The 24058-nt window shown below is 35.6% G+C and overlaps 1 protein-coding gene across 6 annotated transcripts in view; it reads left to right on the top strand.

Moving 5' to 3' along the window:
• LOC106075243 (Na(+)/citrate cotransporter-like) overlaps positions 1 to 24058 on the top strand; it is a 37626-nt gene that overhangs the window by 2194 nt on the left and 11374 nt on the right. For 3 of the 6 annotated variants that reach the window (XM_056005690.1, XM_056005689.1, XM_056005692.1), the window contains exons 2-8: positions 9136 to 9419; positions 10017 to 10182; positions 10493 to 10651; positions 13199 to 13314; positions 17918 to 18085; positions 21250 to 21429; positions 22508 to 22636. In XM_056005690.1, the coding sequence (XP_055861665.1) occupies positions 9151 to 9419; positions 10017 to 10182; positions 10493 to 10651; positions 13199 to 13314; positions 17918 to 18085; positions 21250 to 21429; positions 22508 to 22636 (1187 nt within the window). In that variant the 5' untranslated portion in view covers positions 9136 to 9150. Of the gene's footprint in view, positions 1 to 3631; positions 3717 to 4701; positions 4790 to 9135; positions 9420 to 10016; positions 10183 to 10492; positions 10652 to 13198; positions 13315 to 17917; positions 18086 to 21249; positions 21430 to 22507; positions 22637 to 24058 lie in introns of those variants that run through there. The other 3 variants (XM_056005688.1, XM_056005687.1, XM_056005691.1) reach the window with 2 other exon arrangements.

Raw genomic sequence — 24058 nt, 5'->3', positions numbered from 1 at the left:
GCCCCCTTAAAGGCTTATGCCCTAGACCGACGCACAGACTTGCTCTATTCTAATTCCTGTTCTCATAAAAAAAATCTATTATCTTATGGTTTCTATTTTCTTTAAAAAAAAAAGTTGATTTTTGTACGCCTTAAAGTTGATCAACGTGTTGAGGTTGTCGTTCGGGTTATTAAGAAATTCTCTTGACTATTTGTTAGCCCGTTTCATGCTTTATACGTTTTTGTAGTCACTGGTAGACCTAAAAAAAAATAGTTCCAAGATTGAAAGTTATATTTATGAACAGACATTATTGATTAATTATTGATGAATGCTAATTGAACCCATTCTAGTATCTGGCACTCTCAACGTGTGTAAAAACTGCTGGAGTGTCAGTTTGAATTCGAGGACTCACGTCTGCATGGTCACACGTTAGCCACTTGGTTTACCAAGTTCTTATGGAAATAGAAGGCTATAATAAAAATAATAATTTTAATTATAAAGGGCTGTTAAAAAATATCATCTCAATGAAGAATTGTGCAAAGTTTCAACTTGGTTTGAGAATGGGAAGTGGGAGACAGAACGTACAAAAAGACACAACTCTACGTGGCACATGTTCAAAGCATTCCAAATTGTAGATATTTCCAAAACAGTCAAAAGTGAACTAAAACAGATTTACTTTGTCTATATTTGTCTATATATATCAAAAAATAAGATTACAAAAAAAAGCTAGCATATTTAGTTTTTAAAACAAAGCTTTGCATCTAAATTTAGCAAGAGTAATGTAATACTATACACGAGCAGACGAGCAACACCAAACGACAATGTGTGTCTAAATGTGTCCAGTTAAGTTTGTTTTTTCCTCAACATTCAAGTCTGGTGTTCAGAAGTGCACTTTTCTGTAACATTAATTTCATTTCCTGGTCATCTATTTTAGTCGATACCTAAAGCGACAGGTCAACTAGTAAAAACATACTTTGAAGCGTTTTATAAGATGTCAGTGTTAGTCAGTGAAGGAACACACATACACATTTAGTTCGTTTTATAAGATGTCAGTGTTAGTCAGTGAAGGAACACACATACACATTTAGTTCGTTTTATAAGATGTCAGTGTTAGTCAGTGAAGGAACACACATACACATTTAGTTCGTTTTATAAGATGTCAGTGTTAGTCAGTGAAGGAACACACACACACATTTAGTTCGTTTTATAAGATGTCAGTGTTAGTCAGTGAAGGAACACACACACACATTTAGTTCGTTTTATAAGATGTCAGTGTTAGTCAGTGAAGGAACACACATACACATTTAGTTCGTTTTATAAGATGTCAGTGTTAGTCTGTGAAGGAACACACATACACATTTAGTTCGTTTTATAAGATGTCAGTGTTAGTCAGTGAAGGAACACACATACACATTTAGTTCGTTTTATAAGATGTCAGTGTTAGTCAGTGAAGGAACACACATACACATTTAGTTCGTTTTATAAGATGTCAGTGTTAGTCAGTGAAGGAACACACATACACATTTAGTTCGTTTTATAAGATGTCAGTGTTAGTCAGTGAAGGAACACACATACACATTTAGTTCGTTTTATAATCTCTTTTATTAACTTGCAAAATTTTCATTGGTGGAACCTAAAACCCGGACACGGATCTCGAAAACGGTTCTAACTATTTTCCTAGAAATTCTACAGTTTATGTATATCTTTAGGAAAAAAAAATACTAGCTCATGGGCCACCCAGGTAAAAGATTGAGCGTTATAGTTTTTCAATTTATAATCATCTTATTTCTCCCACTTCTAATTCTCGGATAAAGTTGAAACTTTACACAATTATTCAATGCCTCTAACAAGCCGTGAATCAATTGAAAAATGTTACCGATAAGTTGTAGATAATTAATTTCACTCTAGTGTATATATAAGGCTCGTGTAGAAATCGTGTCCTAAACATTTGAAACTAGCAACAGATAGCCTAAATAAACACGTAAAGCTAAGTGCTAAAACGAATGATACAAACATATTATACATACATAAAAAAGCTGCCACAGGGACCAAGTTTTTAAGTGAGAAAAAGTTGTGAATTAAATGGGACGAAAATAAGGGACTGCACAAGCAATGGGAGAGGTATAACAAATGTACTTTAAAAAAACACACCATCAATCATTCATTAGTTATTAAGTGCGAAGTAATCGCTTTTATTACTAGTATTTGTTTATATCACTTGTAAAGTATTTGTAACTTAACTTTTAAAAGACTTTCGTGGAAAGTCAAACATCGAATTTGTAATATTGAAAGTGCTATTATGAAAAAAAAACAACAGGTTAAAAAATAACGCCTTATTGTGTACAATAAGTTATAATTAGCTTCTACCAAATGTGCCTTGCATAAACTTTCTAAAGAGCCGCAGTATAATTGACCGAAACCTTCATATTAATATATGTACTCGCGGACAGAGCATTAGTTAGCGTGTCAATCAGTCTAAGATCAAAGCTGTGGCTGGAGTTGAACCTACGCGTGGGGCATTTCATGTCACCGTTTTAAATTCATCATGAGACAAACTTTACTTTCAGTGTTAGTACATGTTCAAGATGTGCTTGTAACTCGTTCTTAAGAATGTGCTCACAAAATGTGTGTTGTGTAGTCATTCAGTGTATTCAAGCCAGACTAAGTAGCGGACATGGTTTTCGACTCAGTTATCATTATGTTCATAACAATTGAATACAAATAACGCATGAATTTGTAAGCTGGCCTATATTGCAATGTAATTAAGTGCCTTCTGTGCGCCCGTGCATAAATGTACTCATTTAAAACCACCCAAACATCTAACCACCCATCTCGCACACATCTAACCCCCAGCATATCTAACTCCCAGCATATCTAACCCCCAGCATATCTAACTCCCAGCATATCTAACTCCCAGCATATCTAACCCCCAGCATATCTAACCACCTAAAAACGCAACTAGCCACACAGCTAATCATTAACAGACATACCACCCACCAAACTCCCACCACACACTTATTATTCTTTTGTACTTTTATTTTAGCCCGACATGTAATCTTAAGTCCGAGATTAGAGACAAAAAAAAAGTAAAGTTCCCCTTTCAGACCTTGCGATCTATGGGGCAGATGATTTTAAGGTTATCTGTTTCTTTGGCCAACAGGGTTTCATGTGGCCAACAGGGTTTCATGTGGCCAGCACAAAGACCGAACACCCATACTTTCCCCAACTTAAGTCAGGGACCCGATTTTCAAAATCCCAGTCTTTACCTAGATTCGAACCCACACCCAAGGTTCGGAAGCCAAGCGCATAACCACTCAGCCACCTTTAGTCTAACATCGGTTGATTACTTCTCTTAAGTACCATGACCTGTGAGGGCGTACTGCCATGACAATTGATGAAAACTCTGATAGCCTGAAGTATATATGAAGTATGAATACACACAAATTATATTCAGATCCAGCTGCCGATATAGTTATAGTTCTAAATATATTTAAAAATGCACTAAAAGATTTCCATTATATGTATGACACATTTTTGTGAGCTTTTTTGTAGCGCTTGTTTTGTAGCGCTTTTTATAGCACATTTTTGTAGCACTTTTTTGTTTGCTACTGGAAAGGGCGCATGGTGGATGAGGGGCAAAGCACTTTCTTCCGAACCGAGGTGTATAAAGTTCGAATCTCGCTAATGACGAAGTTTTAGAACAGTTCTAATATAGTTGTACTCGGTCAAATATAGATGTAAGTGTGTAAGATTAGACTAGATTACATGTAGATGTAAGTGTGTAAGATTAGATTACATGTAGATGTAAGTGTGTAAGATTAGATTACATGTAGATGTGTGTAAGATTAGATTACAGGTAAGGACTTTTTTATCTTGATGTCGTTGTCTCTTACTTTTTTGGTTACTGGAAGTAACTTAAACTTACTTTTATTTCAGCTTTAAATTAAAAAAAAAATAGTTCTAGAATAGAATAGATAGATAGATAGATAGATAAGATAGATAGATAAGATAGATAGATAGATAGATAAGATAGATAGATAGATAGATAAATAGATAGATAGATAGATAGATAGATAAATAGATAGATAGATAAATAGATAGATAGATAAGATAGATAGATAGATAGATAGATAAATAGATAGATAAATAGATAAGATAAGATAGATAGATAGATAAATAGATAAGATAGATAGATAGATAGATAAGATAGATAGATAGATAGAAGATATAGATTTTGTTTCTATTTTCAGTGCTACATTCTGTACTAAGCATTTAGCCTTAGTAATTATTCTTATCAAACAAACTTAACAGTATCAGGTCAACTCTGATACTACATGTGATACAGTTATAAGTCATACATCAGTCTGCATTAATTAAGGCCTGTCTGTTAATTAGTCCAGCAATAGGAACACTAAAGGCTGAAGTTAATTAGGAGTAGAGATGTTGACACATTCTGTAGACATGACATAAATCACTGTATTATTCTATTCTCTCTATTTCTATTCTGACTTCAGCATGAGTGCTAATCGTTCATACCTTATACATAACTCATGCACATTAAATTAGACACAGTGGTCATATCTTGGATCGTTATTGTAATGGATTTTATTTGTCTTAATGTTGTCTCTTTGTGGTGTTTGTGAGTCGCGAGCCTTGCTTTTGTCACCATGACCTGATGATGAAAATAATGTAATTATGTTAAGGATGTTTCTTTTATTAAAGGGAAGTCACTTGCACCTGATTGCCGATATCTCTAAGCTGTTCACTCGTAACTGTATTTCTTTTTAAAGTAATTCTCTTTACTCCAATGGTAAGTGCAAATACAAGAACTTTCTTTCTGCAACTCCTTCTCCACAATTTTCTCCTTAAGTCTAGCCAATTCCAATTCTTCCTGCCTCTTTTTAGCTTCCACTACTTCCCTTTCTTTCCATCGTTCATGCTCCTCCGCCCTTTGTTCCTTCTTGAGCCGTTCCTCCCTATCCAATCTTGCTTGTTCTGCCTTGACATATTCTTCCTTCTGTTCTTTCACATAGGTCTGCAAGTCAGCTCCTGTAAAACCCAACGCCTGCCCATCCGCTATAAATTGTGAATTTATAGAAAACCTAGTCTCCATCCTTAGAATTTCCAAACAATATAAGTTTAACAGGTCAAATCGGAAAAATTAATTAGAGCACAAGATATACTATTAGCAACCAAAAAAAAATACACTTAGCTGTGCTTTCTCCTGCGAAGATAGAATCTGCCTCAGCACCAGGAAGATAGAGTATTGATGACAAGGTACAGCCAGATACACCAGGACAACTTGAGAATCCCAACAAACAGATCACAGCTCCAATTTAGGTCCACCAATCAGTTTAGCATGTAACAAAATTATATCTTATTAGTATAAATTTAAAAAAAAAATATTATATATAAGATACAATGTTAGCAATAACAATATGATACACTGGCACCAATAAAGTCTCACACAAAAAATGTATACGATGCCTTTCCTGAGTAATAAGGTACAATCACATAGTACCGTTATGAATAGTAATGTGACACAAACAAGTGTCTAGAATCTGAAAATATACTCTTACAAGTACAGAAATTTATTTAGCAAATATTCAACTGTCAATAATATAACAAATTATGACTGAGATAATCCCTCAAATAACTCCTTTAACAGTTTAGACGAGCCCCCAAAATACTTGTCAGGTTCTTGTATTCTTGTATTTATCAAATTATTATTATATATTTCCAATGCAAATATTTATTAATATTAAATATTATTTCAATTTGTATTATTGTTATTATTTTCTGAACTTATAATATTTTGGCTCAAGTTCAGCCTGACAAGCACATCATACACATATAGTTGTAGATAAACTAATAAACTAAGTGTATGATGTAAATAACAATAAAATTTATTCTTGTGATATATTTACAAATGACTGATTCATGATGAATGATAATAATAGTATGAAATATCAATATGTAATAATATGTAATCTACAATGTTCCAGTTAGTCTTCTTAGATACAGAACATTCATATAATTATGAAACACATAGTATATTACCTTAACTATAATAAGTAGTTCAATGGATCACCTAGTCCTTCAATCTCAAAAAACAGCAACTGGTAATATATGTAGATCTAGCCTCTAGATCAGGTACTGTCCACTGACGACAATTCCAAAAAAGTAGAAGTTCATAGTTGACACTACACCATCAGGTCTGACCACTGCAACCCGCAGTCTGGAATCTTGAACCTCAGACTCATGTACAAATCAACGTGTACACCGGACGATCAACTGAGAAAAAGACCTCAGTCCTGTAGACTGTAGACCTAAGGTTGTACTCTCAATATAGAACTGAGACTGAATAAACAAGTCTTGACACTGAGACTTGACACAGAGTCTAACATATAGACTTGACACTAATACTTGCAATAGAGTCTTCAACTGAGACTACGACTAAAACTTAGTCTTGACGCTAAAACCCTATAGAAGATAAAAGAAAGGATTCTTCTAATCATCTATATCTAGTCTAATTATAGACTTACAAATACGAACGAATTCAAATAGAAAAACTATACAATGAAAAATAAAACTCACCCTAAACAGGGGTCAAGATAATCCAACAAGAAAATGTCCAAGGCAAATGCTAAGGCTATCCAATAACAAAAACCAAGGAGAAATTCCAGAGCTCTCAACACACTTCTATCTGTACCAGCGTACAAAACAATGGAGAGACTGTACTAGACGATAAATGACGCAAATCACACACACACTAAATTTACGTCACTAGAAGTTGTGACAAGCAACAAAAGCTCAGTCCTCTAGTCTACACAGAAAATATTAATAATGTAATGACGTCATCAATATAGTGATCAACGCCGCACTATCAATTAGAGAAATACTTCTACTATACAGTTACATAGATAACTGCGACAGAGGGGGGGGGCGTTTTTTTCTCTTTAAAACTTAAACTATAAACCTACTGAAACTATAAACCTACTGAAACTATAAACCTACTGAAACTATAAACCTACTGAAACTATAAACCTACTGAAACTATAAACCTACTGAAACTATAAACCTACTGAAACTATAAACCTACTGAAACTATAAACCTACTGAAACTATAAACCTACTGAAACTATAAACCTACTGAAACTATAAACCTACTGAAACTATAAACCTACTGAAACTATAAACCTACTGAAACTATAAACCTACTGAAACTATAAACCTACTGAAACTATAAACCTACTGAAACTATAAACCTACTGAAACTATAAACCTACTGAAACTATAAACCTACTGAAACTATAAACCTACTTAAACTATAACCCTACAAGCCCTGGATCGGCAAATGCCATCAGGGCTGGTCAGTTTTTTAATTCGAGGTCAAGGTTAATTTCCATGTCCTGGATGGACCGGGCCCGTTCATAAGTATGTCAAGGTAATTGTATAAATTATTCAAGCTTATTACCCATTAGGTACATTTCAACAAATGTGGAAACTCTGTCGCCAGTTTAAAGTTGTACAACTATGTTTATGTAATCTCTCCAGAACACGAAGAGTAACATATGCACCACTCGCGATGACAAAGGATAAAAACAAGGATATCTGTAAAGAATTTTAAAATGCAAAGGATTGAAAAAAAAAGAAAAGCAGAGTAGAGTGAGAGAGAGAGAGAATAAAACATTTACACCATCCTTCCTTTGTGTTTCTCAAAAAAGCATTGGCTCTTATTAAACCTGAGTCACTTTCCAAGGTCTCTCGCTAGTCTTATCATTGCCTCCCGCCTCTAACCTATCCTAACTGCCTCATATTCTAGTACCCTCTTTTGGGTCTTCCTCTGCGTCTTGTGCCCATTGGGTTTTAATATAAGACCTGGTAGATCTGTTGTTGGCATTTTTTTTTTAGGGTGTGACCAATCCAACTCTACTTTCTAAGATTTTCACCTCCATACTTCAGTGTTCGCCCACCTACCAGATGATATAATAAAAATAATTGTTATAGCTTTTATATAGCGTTACTTTCATGCTCATAGCATGCTCAGAGCGCTCTGGTCCAATCTCATTTGTGAATCAGAAGGGGAAATCTGGGAGAGGGTTTTCCGTGCTTCTTATAGGCGCTCAAAACACAACTGTGTTCAAGTCGAGGCTTGACCTCTTTGGGGGCCCCTGAATTTTGCGTAATATTTAATATTTATAGTAAAAAACACTCATTTGGGGCGGGCCCGGGGGGATTTTCAAATTGTCCCTCCTCCTCCCCCACCCTAGCTACGCCACTGCGCTTCCCACAATATATGAGAGAGAGAGAGAGAGAGAGAGAGAGAGAGAGAGAGAGAGAGACAATATAGAAAGAAAGTAAAAGAAAGAGTAAAGAAACAGGCTTGGTGGTAAGTACAGAAAGAACATTAAATAACAATGGTACGGTTAGGTTACTAGATTCCAGGGAGATAAATGACATTAAGTCAAATAAACGTAACGTAATTATGGGAACAATTCCGATAACCCACAAGAAACTTGACAATGTAAGAGAAGAAAAAAGGGCGATAATCATACTGAAAAATATTGCACTATGCTTGGTACTGACATAGTTCTACCAGCTGCTTGACCAATCAACATAAGGGATAGACTTTCTGATCTCACAAACATCGCGTCCAACGCTTACCCATGCTTTATCTAAGCGTGCATGGTAATTAGAGACTTACTTGCAGATATAGGTAACTTAATGACACTTTGGAAGGAAGAGCATTTAAAGAAATTTATCACATTTGTAAAACAGCGTTGCCCGCGTATGATAGACAAGAAAAAGATTTAAAAAAAAAGAAAGAGATAAGAATAGAAAGAGTTAAAATAATGCAGATCATAAAAAGGAAAAAATCTAAATGAGAGTCATAAAGTAATGAACCGAATAAAAGACTATATAAAGAATGAAAAAAAAATTGAATAACACTCATACATAAAGGCAAACATTATATAAATGAACAGTGTGAATGGGAATTAATATAATGAGGCTACGTTAAGAGAATTTACCTTGAATTGTGACAAAATTACTTATTCCACAGATAACTAGATGTTTTCAAAAATGTCATAATTGATATAGACTATAGACTATATTACTAAGCCTGCTAATAACTCGTTTGATTCCATATTCCAGGAGCACCTAAAAGGCATGGACACTACGGGACAACCACTTAGAACCTCCACACCAACTGCCATGTCGGACACAGCCACAGGAAGTGAGGGCTTTGCACAACTGTCCAATGACACTAATCACGTGAACAAGAAAGAGAACGAACCGTATTCAATCCAGAACCACACTTCTCCTGACCACCGCGGCCACGTGACAACGGTCCAGGAGATGGAAATCGGGGATCCTACTGCGCCAAAAAACGCCACAGTGGTCTCCAATAATGAGAAAAATACTTACAGCGAAACCACGTGAGTAGACAGGGACAGGTACATAGTCTGCATTGAAAGTAGTACCAGTTTTTTTTAAGTTGTTTTTTTATGGTCTGTCCTGACTTCGGATTTCTCTGCTTTAGATGTGGCAGATTATTCAGGCCACAAATGGGTTTATATAGTCACGTAAAGTACTGCTAAAATCCATGATTTTTGGACTCTAAAAAAATTCCTCAGATGTATTTATACTTTTAAGCCGTACAGGTAATTATGATTAAACTTTGATTATACAATTTCCTTTTATTGGAAATGTCGGAATAAAAAGTAAAATGACCAGGTAAATAGACTTAGAAACCCGTTATATATGGCTTACATTCTACGTTCTATGTGCTAGAATGAATTTCTACAAATACTCCTTCTTCTGTAGTGCTATTAGAGCATGGAATGGGTTGCCTGAGCCATCCAGGAAAACCAATTACTTGGCAGAATTTAAGTCATTGGTTAACATGCATGACTACATGCATGACGCGTAGGACGTAATCATCTCCTTTATTTGAAGTAACGTCTGTATTTTATAAGGAAAAAAAAAGATGATATAAATTATTATCACATAAAATTCTTCTATCTATTTTTTAGATTTACCAATATCAATGACGGGGATAACCCTTCGGAAGTGGACATTGTCCCTCCAGATCTGGAGGAGGTGCCCATGAGAAAACACCTGATGTCTATGTGGTACCTTGCGGTCATTGTATTGACACCAATCATTTTTCTGCCCATTTTCTTGATGGTCGGACCTCAAGTAAGTCGATCGCACAGATACACAAATTCTACCTACCAATCTATCCATCTATCTATCTATCTATCTATCTATCTATCTATCTATCTATCTATCTATCTATCTATCTATCTATCTATCTATCTATCTATCTATCTATTTATTTATCTATCTATCTATCTATCTATCTATCTATCTATCTATCTATCTATCTATCTATCTATCTATCTATCTATCTATCTATCTGTTTGTTTGTTTGTCTGTCTGTCTTTTGACTGATTTAAATTATATTTGTGTAAATGTGCTTACACGTACTAATTCTCTTCCTCCTCAGTTTCAGCGTCAAGCCCGATGTGGCTACACTATCGCCATTATGGCAATCTATTGGACAACGGAAGCTCTACCCATAGCTGTGACGTCTTTGTCCCCGATAGTGCTGCTTCCGGCCTTGGGCGTGATGACGGCGCGAGAGACATCTAGTGCTTATTTTAATGTAGGTCTTGCTTGTAGACTTTCATTGATATCTCTCTTAGGTTTACACTAATTGTCTGTGTTTTAAGTTTGTGATCTAATGATCTTATTTCAAAATCCTTATTTCTTACAAATATTTAGAAAGTGACGGTTATTACAATAAGAACTTCATAAATCGATTTGGAAACGTAGATGGCATTGTTTGAACTGGAACGAGTTTCTAGAATTTACGAGTTGTAGTGTGGCTTAAAATATCCCAGTTGAGTCTTCTAGAAATATTTTGCAAATATTGATAGGAAAATCTATACAAAGAAGAAAGTAGATTTTCCTGCAAATAATTCAAACATTTAACCACCTTATTTTTGTCACATTCTATAGTTATATAAACTATACAATTTAAGATTTCTTGTTACACATTTTATATTACCATTGCGAAACTACGGTGTGGTGGCTGAGCGGCAAGGCGCTTGGCTTCAGGTCCGGGGATCGAATTCTAGTGAAGACTGGGATTAATAGTTTCGGGATCCTCGGGTGCCTCCGAGTCCACCTAGCCGCCAACCCTAATGGGTACCTGACATTAGTTGGAAAAAAGCAAAGGCGGTTGGTCGTTCTACTGGCCACATGACACCCTCGTTAACCGTAGGTAATGTAAACAGATGACCCTTACATCGTCTGCCCTAGAGACCACAAGGGGAACTAAACTTATAAAACAACTTACGTTATTTCTCGTTGGAGATAAGCTGTCGCGGGACTTCATTGGGGAAAAATAATCGCCATCAGACATACTGAAAAGCATAATCAATCTTAGGCTATATATAGTCCTCCAAACTCCTCATGAGTTCACTGCAATGCTGTTTGGCCTCAGTCTTGGGTTGACGATAAGTTAACATCTGGAAATCGTACCGGTCTGTCCACTTGAGGAGTTCCTCACGTGATGTCCAGGAACATTGTTGATTGGCCCAGCTTTAAGTGTTGGACATAAAAACATCAGATCAATAGGCCCTCAGGCTGATCTGTCAGCTGGTCAACGATCCAACAAAATCATTAACTTTGAATAATTTTGGATCTTCGCTCTTTGTACTGAACATGAAAAACTGATCTTGTTTTGACCACTCACTAATGCTCTACTATCTGCGACTATGACTTTATAATTGATGAACTCCAGCGGTATCTTCCTAGATTTTGTATCTAAAAATCGCAAAGTAATAATTATGAGACGAGAGTGCTCTTATTTTCGATGTTAAATTAATAGATCTAGATTCTAGTTCTAAACATTAAATTTTATGTTACATAGGTTAGGGTTGGGAAAAAAACTTTACTTCTTATAATTACTTTACAAAACATTTCCTTGTCTCAGCTTTTTTTTTTTTTTTTTTAAAGTTTCATGGCCTTTTTTTTGTAGTGTCCAGTCTAGATATAATATATATATATATATAGGTCTGCGGTTTCTACACCTAATTTCTCCCACACCCAATCGCGGATCAAGCAGACATTTCGCCATTATTTCTTTAACCTGACAACACAAGAATCAAGAAAATAAATTAACTAATTCATTAATTAATTAATCATTGATAATTAATTATTTTGATTATGTTGAACAAGGGAAAGAAATCGTGCTTGACAGATCTAGTGGTATACGTTGAACTATTTTCCTTCAGGACACGAGCATTTAAAAAATCGATCACGTAAACATTCACAAAGATACACCCTCCCCCCCCCCCCTCCCTCTTTCCCAACTGGTCCAGACAATTTATACGAGTATAGCACATTCAGAAAGCTAAAAGCTAAACAAAAACAAATGGTAAAAATGTTTCAATCGCACAGATTTGTACCTTAATTGATTGTCCACATATACGAATAACTGAATATACTGATCCAAAACAATTGATACAACTTCACTAATAAAAGTTTTGTTTTTTAAAAAGGTACGTTTTTTTTAATATGTTTTTCTTGTTCAAATGTTCTTCTCAGTAGAATAAGTTTCATTTCTAAGTAGAATTTAGTTAACTTAAATCCCACTGAACTATAAACGTAGGTCAACACTAACAATAGTTTGCTGTCTTGACACTCTGTATCAGATAGTACCAACTTTCTCTTGAGTTGTTCCTCGCCTGTTTGTCGCGAAACTTTATGATACGCGTATCACTTGTCGACAAACACTTTCACTCATATATCATTTTAACAAAATTAACATTAATTTAAAATGCACACACACACCCAAACAACGACACACATTCACGCACACATCAACACACAACAGGTAGCATGTTTGTGTCTACCAATCCTTCACTCTTTGATCCGACATCTGTCTTGACATCAAAAAAAAAATCAGTGGTTCTTACAATGTGATCAGAGGACAATCAGTTTATGTTAACCATCCCCTCTGTAGTTTCGGGTCCAAATTTCAGACTTTAGACGATTACGTTTTGTAAGTTCCAAAGTTGTAAAAATGTCTAGTGGTTGGGATCTAAGCTCAACAGATTGAGAACTCACGCAATGAGAGATGACTGCTGTCTTTCTTTTCAGTAAACGCATTGAAGAATGTTTTCACGCCTTGACCTATTTTCAGGACACATCAATGCTGTTTGTGGGCGGCCTGTTGGTGGCCATAGCAGTTGAAGTCTGGGACGTCCACAAGAGGATCGCCCTGCTGGTGCTCATGCTGGTAGGGGCGGAGCCTAAATGGTCAGTCACTGATGGGTGTGTGTGTGTGTGTGTCTGGAATACAGTTCTCTGTTGTTATTGTTATGTTTAATGTGAGTCTACATTTTGGTATTGGCTGATAATGAGATCTGATGTAACCTTTGAGTAGAACTAACGCACATTAGTCAAAATACAAGGTTACAAAGAAAGTTTGTGTGAAAACACAAACTTAAAATCATCCCCCCGAAGTGGTCCCCTCAGGCAGTTAAAAATGCAGGTTTCAATATTTTTAGAAACGAATATCAGAAACTGAACTAAAAACGATCAACAAGTACAAGCTGGTAGAAGGAGAGACGAGCTGTTTTGTTGTTAGTTCGACTAACGCCTTGACACCACAGAACACGGAGATGTATTCATGTTATTATTACAACATTGTTAATATTCATGTGTATTCAATGAACTGATAGTTGTGAAGATATAGTTAAATCCTAGGTGTCACTTACAAAGATACATTCGCATAACGAATGAATAGACACGACACCTTGTCTTCTATGACATTGCATTTCACGTGTATATATGATAAACTATTTATTATCTGTTTTTTTTTAAAAAGTTCCATTTAAATGCTTACTAAATAGATTTTTTTTCTCTTAAAAAAAAAGTAAAAAACTTTTTGTAAATTTAGATAGCTGGTATGACAGAAATTACTTAATCGAAATGAGACGGACGGACGGGCAGACCACACAAAACTAATAGCGGGCTATTCTCTTTTTGGGGGTGGGGGGCGCTAAAAATGGGATAAAAGACAGGAGACAAAACCTCTTGCGTTTCTAGTATGTCGAAATGAATAGTTTAAAGTGCGTTTATGTATGTATTTCTACTATTTCTAGATTGAAATTGAAAGCTGTATAGATTTGTCGATAAAAGTTAAGTTTTAACAAGTAAAAGAATTTTTGAAACTTTATTTTATCTTTGTGTAAAAGTGATCTGCCTAGAAGTTGGTTTGTTTGACTAGATTGCCGGAGATAGATCCGAAAGGGTCAACACAGGCCATTGTATGTACAGTTCAAGCGTCTTGTTTGCTGAACAAAATTGTGCTATATCACTACACAGTGTAAATATATGTATACTAGTTCCTAGTCCAAACCTCCCACAGGACAAAGGGGGGTGGGAGCGGCAGGTTCAGTGGCGTAGCCAGGGTATTCGATGCCTGGTGCGGACGGTCCTCATGATGCCCCCCCCCCCAAACAAAAAGTCCTTTTTTTTCTCCAAAAGAAATGCGTATTTAATGTTAAAGTATTGCTAATTTGGAAAAAAATCTATTTTACAAAAAAGATACTGCAAATAAATCTTAGTGCTTTCTTACTAGCAGTTTATCTATAATTTTCATACCGCATCATGATATTGCTAAAATTTGATGATAATTTCTAGAAGAATTTTGTCCAATGAAAAAAAAAATTCAACCCGTAGCTCTTACATGTGTTTCTACAGAATCTTCTTGCTTTTGCCTGTTTTTTTTTTCATGCAGCCAATATTGCACTAATTTAGGACTTTTAATCCAGCATTGACATGTCAGGTGTAGGCTTGATGCCCTGTGCGGCCCGCACCACCCGCACACTGCTAGCTACTCCACTGGACAGGTTTGATAAATTTAAACGACAGTCAAGCGCGCAGCCAATCATTCGTAGTGTAAATACTACTCTTGTTTTCTCGTAGACTCTACGCAGAAATAAGAGAGTGATCTTTCCTTTACTCCTTACTACTTCTTTAAACTATTGAGGGAAGAAGAGAATTATATATATATATATAGATAGATAAAGTTCCTCCACCGTGGTCAAAAGTGAGCACAATCTCGTTTCCCATGAACTCAAAGACGGTTGAGGAGTCTGGAGTCAAATCTTCACTTTCAAAAGCCGACCACACACAAGTTATGGGAAGGTTGGGTCTGTTTGCAGAGTTGCCCCGCTTTGATTCTCAGATTTTGTGTTTGTGCGTGTGTGTGTGATCTTTGTTCTTTGCTGATGGGTGATCTTTTTGTCTCGCATAGAGTTAACTAGTGATCAAGTAATAGTACTATAGATGTTGTAGATCTAAGACTAGCACTTGTCGAAAAGAATGAACAATTACATACGTTTAATATTAAGTAAAAGAATAGACAGAGGGATACTACCATCATTCTAACAGTACACACGCACCTGTCTCTCACTTCTGCATTTAACACACTCCTGGTCGGATCTCAACTATGTCTCCTGGCTCAACTAAATCATTGCGTTCATTTCCAATGCTGAACAGTGCACTGGTGCACACCAGTCGGTTCACGTGCACAACTATTACAGGATGAAACACTTTCTATCACAGCTCTACATATACTGAAAGAACTATGCCTTGTATAGGTGTCACAGATGCCGGTCATTTCATCCCCGGTCACTTTATCCCCGGTCACTTCATCCCCTGGTCATTTCATCCCCCACTCATTTCATCCCCCAGTCATTTCATCCCCTGTCATTTCATCCCATGGTCATTTCATAATCTGATCATTTTATCTAACAATTAGTAATTGTAAAAATAATGAAATGAGCAATATTTAATATATTCATTTTTTATTTAAATGACAAAGCGTGTAACACATAAGATAAGAATAAAATTAAAATTAAATGCCAATAAAAACTATAAAAATTTAACATGTATAAAAACCTTATTTCAAGGCTAAAAATGACGCTTATTTCTAAACAGGAGCGATTAGAAAATTTAATTAATTGAAACATGATCGTACTTCCACCACACCTTGGCCCTTGATGATAAATTGTCATCGGCATGGTCATAAAATTCTAATCACACTTATATCTCTCAAGTTATTTCCACTACTTCCACCAAACCTTAGTCTTTGATAATTACGTCATACGCAGGATAATATTAGAATATTATATCCCCCACATCCAATGGAAGTGCTATAGCTAAGTACACACCCAGATTTACAATATATTATAAGATTTCTCATCAAGAATGTAAAGTGGAAGTGGAAACACTATAAGCGCATTAGTAGCATGTCAAAAAATATCAAAAAGCATTCTACATAATCCTATTTGTATATTAGATGAAATTAGGGCTTAAAGTCAAAGCCTTAACAGCACAATTTAACAATGAAAAAGAAAAATATTTAATTGGGGATTAAATGACCGGGGGATGAAATGACCAGGGGATCAAGTGACCGGTCCCCAGATGCACAATATTCCTCACTGGACTCAGAATTGACTGTTGAGAAAGAAACTTTCGAAGAGGACCTGGACCAACACTGAAAAGCATGTTGTGGACTGAAAAGTGGGCTGCCAGAAAGGGGAGATAAATCTAAGAACTAGACTCCTTTTGTGAACCAAAAGCTGGACTGTGTTTGTTATTTAACTAAACATAAATTATCTTTTCTTGTTTATCTTTGCTGAGTTATCTCCCTGTAATTTAGTGTGATACTCACAGACTGTAATTTAATTGATTTTCTCTTTACTGTAAGCATGTTATTACCTCCCATTGTGTTAGTGTTGTAAACGTTTTTTTTATGATTTCATAATGTGTGAAACATTATCATTTTATCATTTAATAATATGTTTTCAAAGTAATTCTTTAGCTGCATTATTATTGTTTTTGTTTTGTTTTGTTGTTGTTGTTTAAGTTATGTTTTTCTTTTTTGGTGGTAAGACTTTCATTTACATTGACGTCACAACTCTAAAATTGATTTCACAGCCAGACTGGATATCAAAATCGGCCCTTGACACTACCATACGATCTGTCCCTCAGACTGTGTTTCATATGATAATGGTGGTCATCCGTTTGTGACTGTCCTCATAATATGTAAACTAAATTAATGCCTAGAAAGTTGAACTCATGCAAGCGTGGCCTTACGTAACTTGTTAATTTGTAAGGTTTGTAAAATATTTGTCCTCACAATTAGTTCTGAGCCAGCTTAATAACTTAAAATTTATTTATTTATGATCCATCAATGTTCAAACTAATGTTACCATATATGCTGCTATGAAACAAAAGGCCTAATGCTGTTAGTTAATGGCTTCGGTTATGTTCTAAGGGAATAACGCTCATCTGGATGGCTGCTTTGTCGTGTGGTTTGCGCGCTGGACCGTCGTTCGGACTTCTGCCCGCTCCAATCCCCCCGTCGTCCTGGGGGAGGCTTGGACCAGGAAGTAAACTCTCTTCAACTCTGAAGGAACATCGAAACTTCTAAAACATTTAGAACAAATATTTACAACTATACGGATAAATGCTTTAAATTATTACGAAAAAAAAGGGCTAGTATTACGCTATAAAGTCTATAAAATACATTTTATATATGATTCCAGTCGTGACGTTGTCTAGGTATCTTTCGTAGAAGAATATTATAAAACCTTTTAGTTTATCAAGGACTATATTTCTTTCGTCGCCGGCCCACCAATACTTAAAGCTTATGCCTATAACTCAATTAGTAACAGAAAACGTGTTTGTAAACTCAATATATGTAATATGAGACTATCATAAATTGTAAAATTTCTTTGGCTTGCATATTTTGTTTGTCTCTATGTGTTTTCTACCTTTTTCTATTTCTAAATATCTAAATAGTCTCTCTTTTTCTCTCTTTCTCTCTCTCTCTCTCTATCGACAGCTTGCTATTGGGGATCGCTTTAGTCACGTGGTTCCTGTCTATGTGGATCTCTAACACAGCTACTACAGCTATGATGATGACCATTGTCCAAGCGCTTCTCAGCCAGTTTAACGACATGAAAGAGTACGACAAGGTTCAAGCGGCGAAACTTCGAGGATCGGTAGCCAGGTTTGATTCACTAGCTATGTTTGTGATTCACTAGCCATGTTTGTGTTTAATAGCAAGGTTTATTCACTAGCTATGTTTGTGTTGATAGCCAGGTCTGATTCACTAGCTATGTTTGTGTTTAATAGCCAGGTTTATTCACTAGCTATGTTTGTGTTGATAGCCAGGTTTGATTCACTAGCTACACTTGTGTTGATAGCCAGGTTTGATTCAATAGCTAAGTTTGTGTCATTACCTATGTTTGTGTTGATAGCCAGGTTAAATTCACTAGCCACTTTTGTGTTAATATCCAGGTTTGATTTACAAGCTCCACTTGTGTTGATAGCTAGGTTTGATTCACTGGCTACGATTGTGTCACTAGCTACGTTTGTGTTGATAGCCAGGCTTGATTTACTAGCTACGTTTGTGTTGATAGCCAGGCTTGATTTACTAGCTACGTTTGTGTTGATAGCCAGGCTTGATTTACTAGCTACGTTTGTGTTGATAGCCAGGCTTGATTTACTAGCTACGTTAGTGTTGATAGCCAGGCTTGATTTACTAGATATGTTTGTGTTGATAGCCAGGCTTGATTTACTAGATACGTTTGTGTTGATAGCCAGGCTTGATTTACTAGATATGTTTGTGTTGATAGCCAGACTTGATTTACTAGATATGTTTGTGTTGATAGCCAGGCTTGATTTACTAGATATGTTTGTGTTGATAGCCAGGCTTGATTTACTAGATATGTTTGTGTTGATAGCCAGGCTTGATTTACTAGATACATTTGTGTTGATAGCCAGGCTTGATTTACTAGCTACACTTGTGTTGATAGCCATGCTTGATTTACTAGATACGTTTGTGTCACTACCTATGTTTGTGTTTATAGCCAGGTTTGATTCACTAGCTATAATTGTGTTTAATAGCCAGGTTTGATTCACTGGCTACACCTGTGTTGATATCCAGGTTTGATTCACTAGTTATGTTTGTGTTGATTTGAGTTAGTTTGATTCACTAGTTATGTTTTATTCAACAATACGTTTGATTCACTAGCCCAGGGGTGGGCAAATTACGGCCCGCGGGCCACATGCGCCCCGCCGAGGTGTTTTATGCGGCCCGCCGACACCTACAGAAATCAGGTGTACCCACAGTATATAGATATAAAAATGCAAATATTTTAAAAAAATATCTATATAAATTATTGAAACTTTTTTATTATAAAAAAGTTTTAAGTAAACGAAGATTATTCTTATTGGCTATACATCAATACACTCAATTCAAGACACAATATCTGAGTGTTGGGTAGACTTGGAACAAGATGGCAAGTGTAATAACTGATGGAGCGCGATCTTTGACTGAGAACCATAAACTTGAGACGGGAAAGATTGCACAAAGCTGCATATAATTTAATCATTAACTTCCTCAGGAGATAATTAAAATGTAACTTACTAGATCTAGGGGAGTTAACCATGGGTAGTTCTGATTTAAGATTAAATAATCAAATGTATCTGCTAGCGTAGCATGGGTAAGGCAAAGGAGAAGAATATAAAATCTTAAGGATGAAATAGTTATGTTACTTGAAGGACATTGACTGTGACTTTGTTACCAATATTTCTAATGAAGAGTAGATGACAAAATTTCATGTTTTTACAATCTAAATCGCAATTGATTGTTTACATATGAAATTTAAATGCATGTTAAATCTTTTCAAACGAGGCTCTCCCATTTCTACAGGAAAGCAAAAAAAAATAGTTTTTTGTCATTTTCCTTTGCTGAAAGGTGAAACTATCTTTAGTGAAATGATTAAAAGTACAACACTTATTAAGAGAAGCTGATTCAGCTCCAGAGGACATAACTCAAAACAAAGAGAAGTTCCAGTCAGCACTACCACGGGAGCCTTATGGGTGCCAGAAGCTGTATTTCCACACTTTAAAAAACTTTGCTTCTTCTCACACTATTTGGGTAAACATACATCAGTTCTTCTTCTTCGTTTTCATTTTACATGTTGAATGGTTCAGCTCAGTAATCGTATATCTGAGATGAACCGCGTAGTGGTTTCCAGATCAGGCATTTCTTCGAATAGTCTTTGGAGAGTCTTGTTCGGGTCCCACCATTGAAGGACATGGTCAGCATTCTATGGTGATGTTCCAGAAGGGCAGGCTTCGCTTGTCTCGACATTTAACTTCCGGAACATAAATTGTCTCATTCAGTGAGCAAGCATTTTTTGTGGAAACTAACCAAGTATAATCACTGGCCAATGTTGACTGACTGTAATTTGACAGCAGTCACACACAGGGCTAACAACTAGAAAGATAGTTTCACAGTTAAGAAACATTATGCACGAGTGTAAGAAGTAAAATACTGCACATTAAGTACAACTGTATATTTGTGGGGATATCGTGAAATAAACATTTTTAAAATCGTAATACAGTGTATATATGAATTAAAAGACATTCTACACTGCAAGCTTATCTTTCTAAGATATATATATATATATATATATATATATATATATATATATATATATATATATATATATATATATATATATATATGCGGCCCGCCATTCCCAAACTTTTTTTAATGCGGCCCTCGATACAAAAATGTTGCCCACCCCTGCACTAGCCAATCATCTTATGTGAACTTCTAATGCAATGTATAAGTGAAACTAGTATGTGCGAATATATTTCGTTTGCTACAGTTATAACATTTTGCTATGTGTCATTAATAATTTCTGAGACAGATTTCCTTATGAATAAAAAAAAAGATATTATGTATGTTAAAAACGAACTAATTTCCTTTTCTGGCACTGCCAGGGCCGAGCTTCGTTAGAGAGAAACAGAATTCATTATAGTCCCTTTAACAGAGTCCACTGCGAAATTTTCTGGTGATGTGGCAGGTCTGCTGCAGCACCGCCCTCTGTCAGGCAACAATAATCTTCTTAGGGATGTTAAGGGCTTAAGGGTGTTTATGAGGTCAGTTGTAATTATCCCCTCAGTCGATATAACAACAGAGTATGTTGTTATTTTAGACAACGTGTATGGCCGCTTATCTCCAAGCTTAGATTCCCATATTTTCTTTGTTTTTCCATTTCAGTTTTACTTATAGTATGGGACATATTCAATTTTTTTGTTGAACATTGGACTTAAAATGAATGTATTCACTAACACGTCAATAATTATTTTGTTCAGACTAGACCCTAATTCTCCTGAAGCTCTAGACCTGAAGAAGAAGGAAGAAAGAGCTGATGCCGAGTTTATACGTCTGAGCAAAGCCTTGTCTCTGACTGTAGCCTACGCAGCTAACATTGGTGGTATTGGCAGCTTGACAGGCACAGGGCCAAACCTGGTATTGTTTGCTGCGGCTCAGAAGTAGGTCATTCAAAAATAATGCAAATACATGTTAATTTTTAAAAATTATTATTACAATATTCAAGTCAGAATTTCATGGAAACTTGAGAGTGAAACCTGGACACAAATCTCTATAGTTGCGTTTGGTATTTTCCTGGAAATCTAACACCGATGTATACCTAAGAGAAAAGAATTATTAGCTAGTTGGTCACCCGGGGAAAACTCGAGTTAGACCGTCATTATTTATTTTAAGTTAAAAAAAGGAAAGAAATTTAAATTTGGCAATAAACAAGCAATATATAAAAAATCATTTTTTTTTCAAACAAACAAAAAAAATTATCTAAAGGGGAAGAGCTCCGTCCTGAAAACTATATCTACCAAAAATGTAGAAGTTATTTCCCTTACTCGATATCAAAGAAACAAAAATTATTTATAAATAATTAATTGACTAATTGAGTATTTTTGTTTGTGTTCATGTGTTTTTTAGATAAAATAAATAATTGTGTACAGTATCAACTTGATTGGAGAATACGTGAAGGAGAAATCGCGTTAACAATTATTTATGGAGACTAAACCCAAACAAATTTGGCCATGTCTGTGAAGACTGAAGTATTATACAATTCTTGCCTTGGCTCAATGGGTAGCGTGGTCAGTACATAGACCTGACAGTACCAAATACTAGATCGACACCCGGCTTGAACACATTTTTAAAAAATTATTTTAATGTTTCTCTTCAAATTATAAGCTGTATAAAGGAAGCATTGTCTTTTTTTTTAATGCAATTTAAAAACATTTTTCCTGTGTACGTGTATCTGTAAAATAAAAATTGTTAAGTTGTCATATTAAAACCACGTGAATTAAACATAGTATCAGTAATTCTTTTATATCTTATCTTATCTTATATATATATAAACATACATTACTTCAAAAAAAGAAGATGATTTCTTTTCATGAGATTTACAAGCATTTGACTATAACACCTTTTTTAAAAACTTTTATTTAATTATTTTTGTTTTTGTTTTTAGGTAAATTATTTGGTATTTTTTAAAAATATGTTACTATTTATGTTCACTCAATGTCGTTGCTGTTTCATATTCAGGGTGTTTGAAGACGTTGGCATTAGCTCGCCTGTAACATTTAGCACATGGTTGATCTACGGTCTGCCTCTGTCCATCTTAGTGATGCTGGCCATGTATCAATGGATGGTGGTCGTGTTTCTACGTTGCAAGTGAGTGATGGCTCCAAAATGTATTTAATTAAGTTTCTTGACAATGCTAGCAAAAGAGAAACGCTACCAGAGAAACGCTACCAGAGAATGGCTTCCAGAGAAACAATACCAGAAAAGCGCTACCAGAGAAACGCTACCAGAAAAAAATGCTACCAGAGAAACGCTACCGCTTCTGTGAATATCTTGTCTGTTGCGTATTTTTCTCACTAATAGAAATTGCCATTAACAATGCATTATAACAGTAATACCTGACATTGTCTTCAGAAAGTTGTCTAGTTGTAAATTAACATTCACCTTTACCTTCACCTATCCCTAAGTCTGTTGGACCGTTTGACACCCACCACACAAGATCTGTTCATGACTTTTATCATATCTCTCAATCTTTTGCCTTGGATAGAATCCATTTCAAGGACAGGCCAGTTCATTCTTTTATGCTGTCTTCCCGTGACTTTCTTGGTCTGCCTCTTCTTCTTTTTACTGTTCGTCCGCGAAGCGCAAGTAAGTCATTCTTCTTCCAGACCTGGTAGTTAGATAAAAGCCTTTCTAACCACCAAGGGGATAATGACGCCAAGGCCCTGCTGGACTTCACTGAAGGTGAGAGTAGGCAGCCTTGTCTCACTCCAACTGTGGTTTTCAAACCCCAATGTTTTTGTTTAAGTACATGGCACTAGTGTCCTGCTTAAAGATCGTTGATGATAACATTTATTATGTTTTTATTTGAATTGTACTTTTAATTATAATTACGCTTGTATAAGTATGCACATACATATAAACTAATTATTTATTTATTGAAGTGGAATATCACCCCTCGTAGACATAGAGGTAGGTTGACAGGAACTATACATATACTTCTTGTTAATAGTAATTTTAAACTAATTATAAAATGTAACAAAATGAATGTTGGACTTAAGGTGAATAATGTTATTGCATGATATAAAGTCATTGCGTCGCATCATTATTCTTGTGTCTCTTTTTTCCAAAAATCGTTTGGCATTATGTGGCACCAGAAGTGATCTACTGAAGTGACTTACTGAAGTGACCTACTGAAGTGTTCTACACTCCATTTTCATCCCCGTTAGAACAAGTTCAAATTATTTACCAGTTTCAAGTGACTGTTTGGCTTATTTTCTTCCTAGTATTTCTCTTAGAGTAAAGACTCTTGCAAGTCAGGCAATTCTTTAGAAAGTCAGACAATTCTTTAGAAAGTCAGGCAATTCTTTAGAAAGTCAGGCAATTCCTTAGAAAGTCAGGCAATTCTTTAGAAAGTCAGACAATTCTTTAGAAAGTCAGGCAATTCTTTAGAAAGTCAGACAATTCTTTAGAAAGTCAGGCAATTCTTTAGAAAGTCAGGCAATTCCTTAGAAAGCGTTTTGTGTTCTTGAGAAACGTACGCGATGTTTTGGCGCAGCCATTTTCAGCGAT

The sequence above is a fragment of the Biomphalaria glabrata genome, chromosome 12 (genome assembly GCF_947242115.1).
Source record: "Biomphalaria glabrata chromosome 12, xgBioGlab47.1, whole genome shotgun sequence".
NCBI classification, from domain to species: Eukaryota; Metazoa; Mollusca; class Gastropoda; family Planorbidae; genus Biomphalaria; species Biomphalaria glabrata.
Note: the sequence above shows the minus strand (reverse complement) of the source record. Positions and strands in the feature narration are given on the sequence as shown.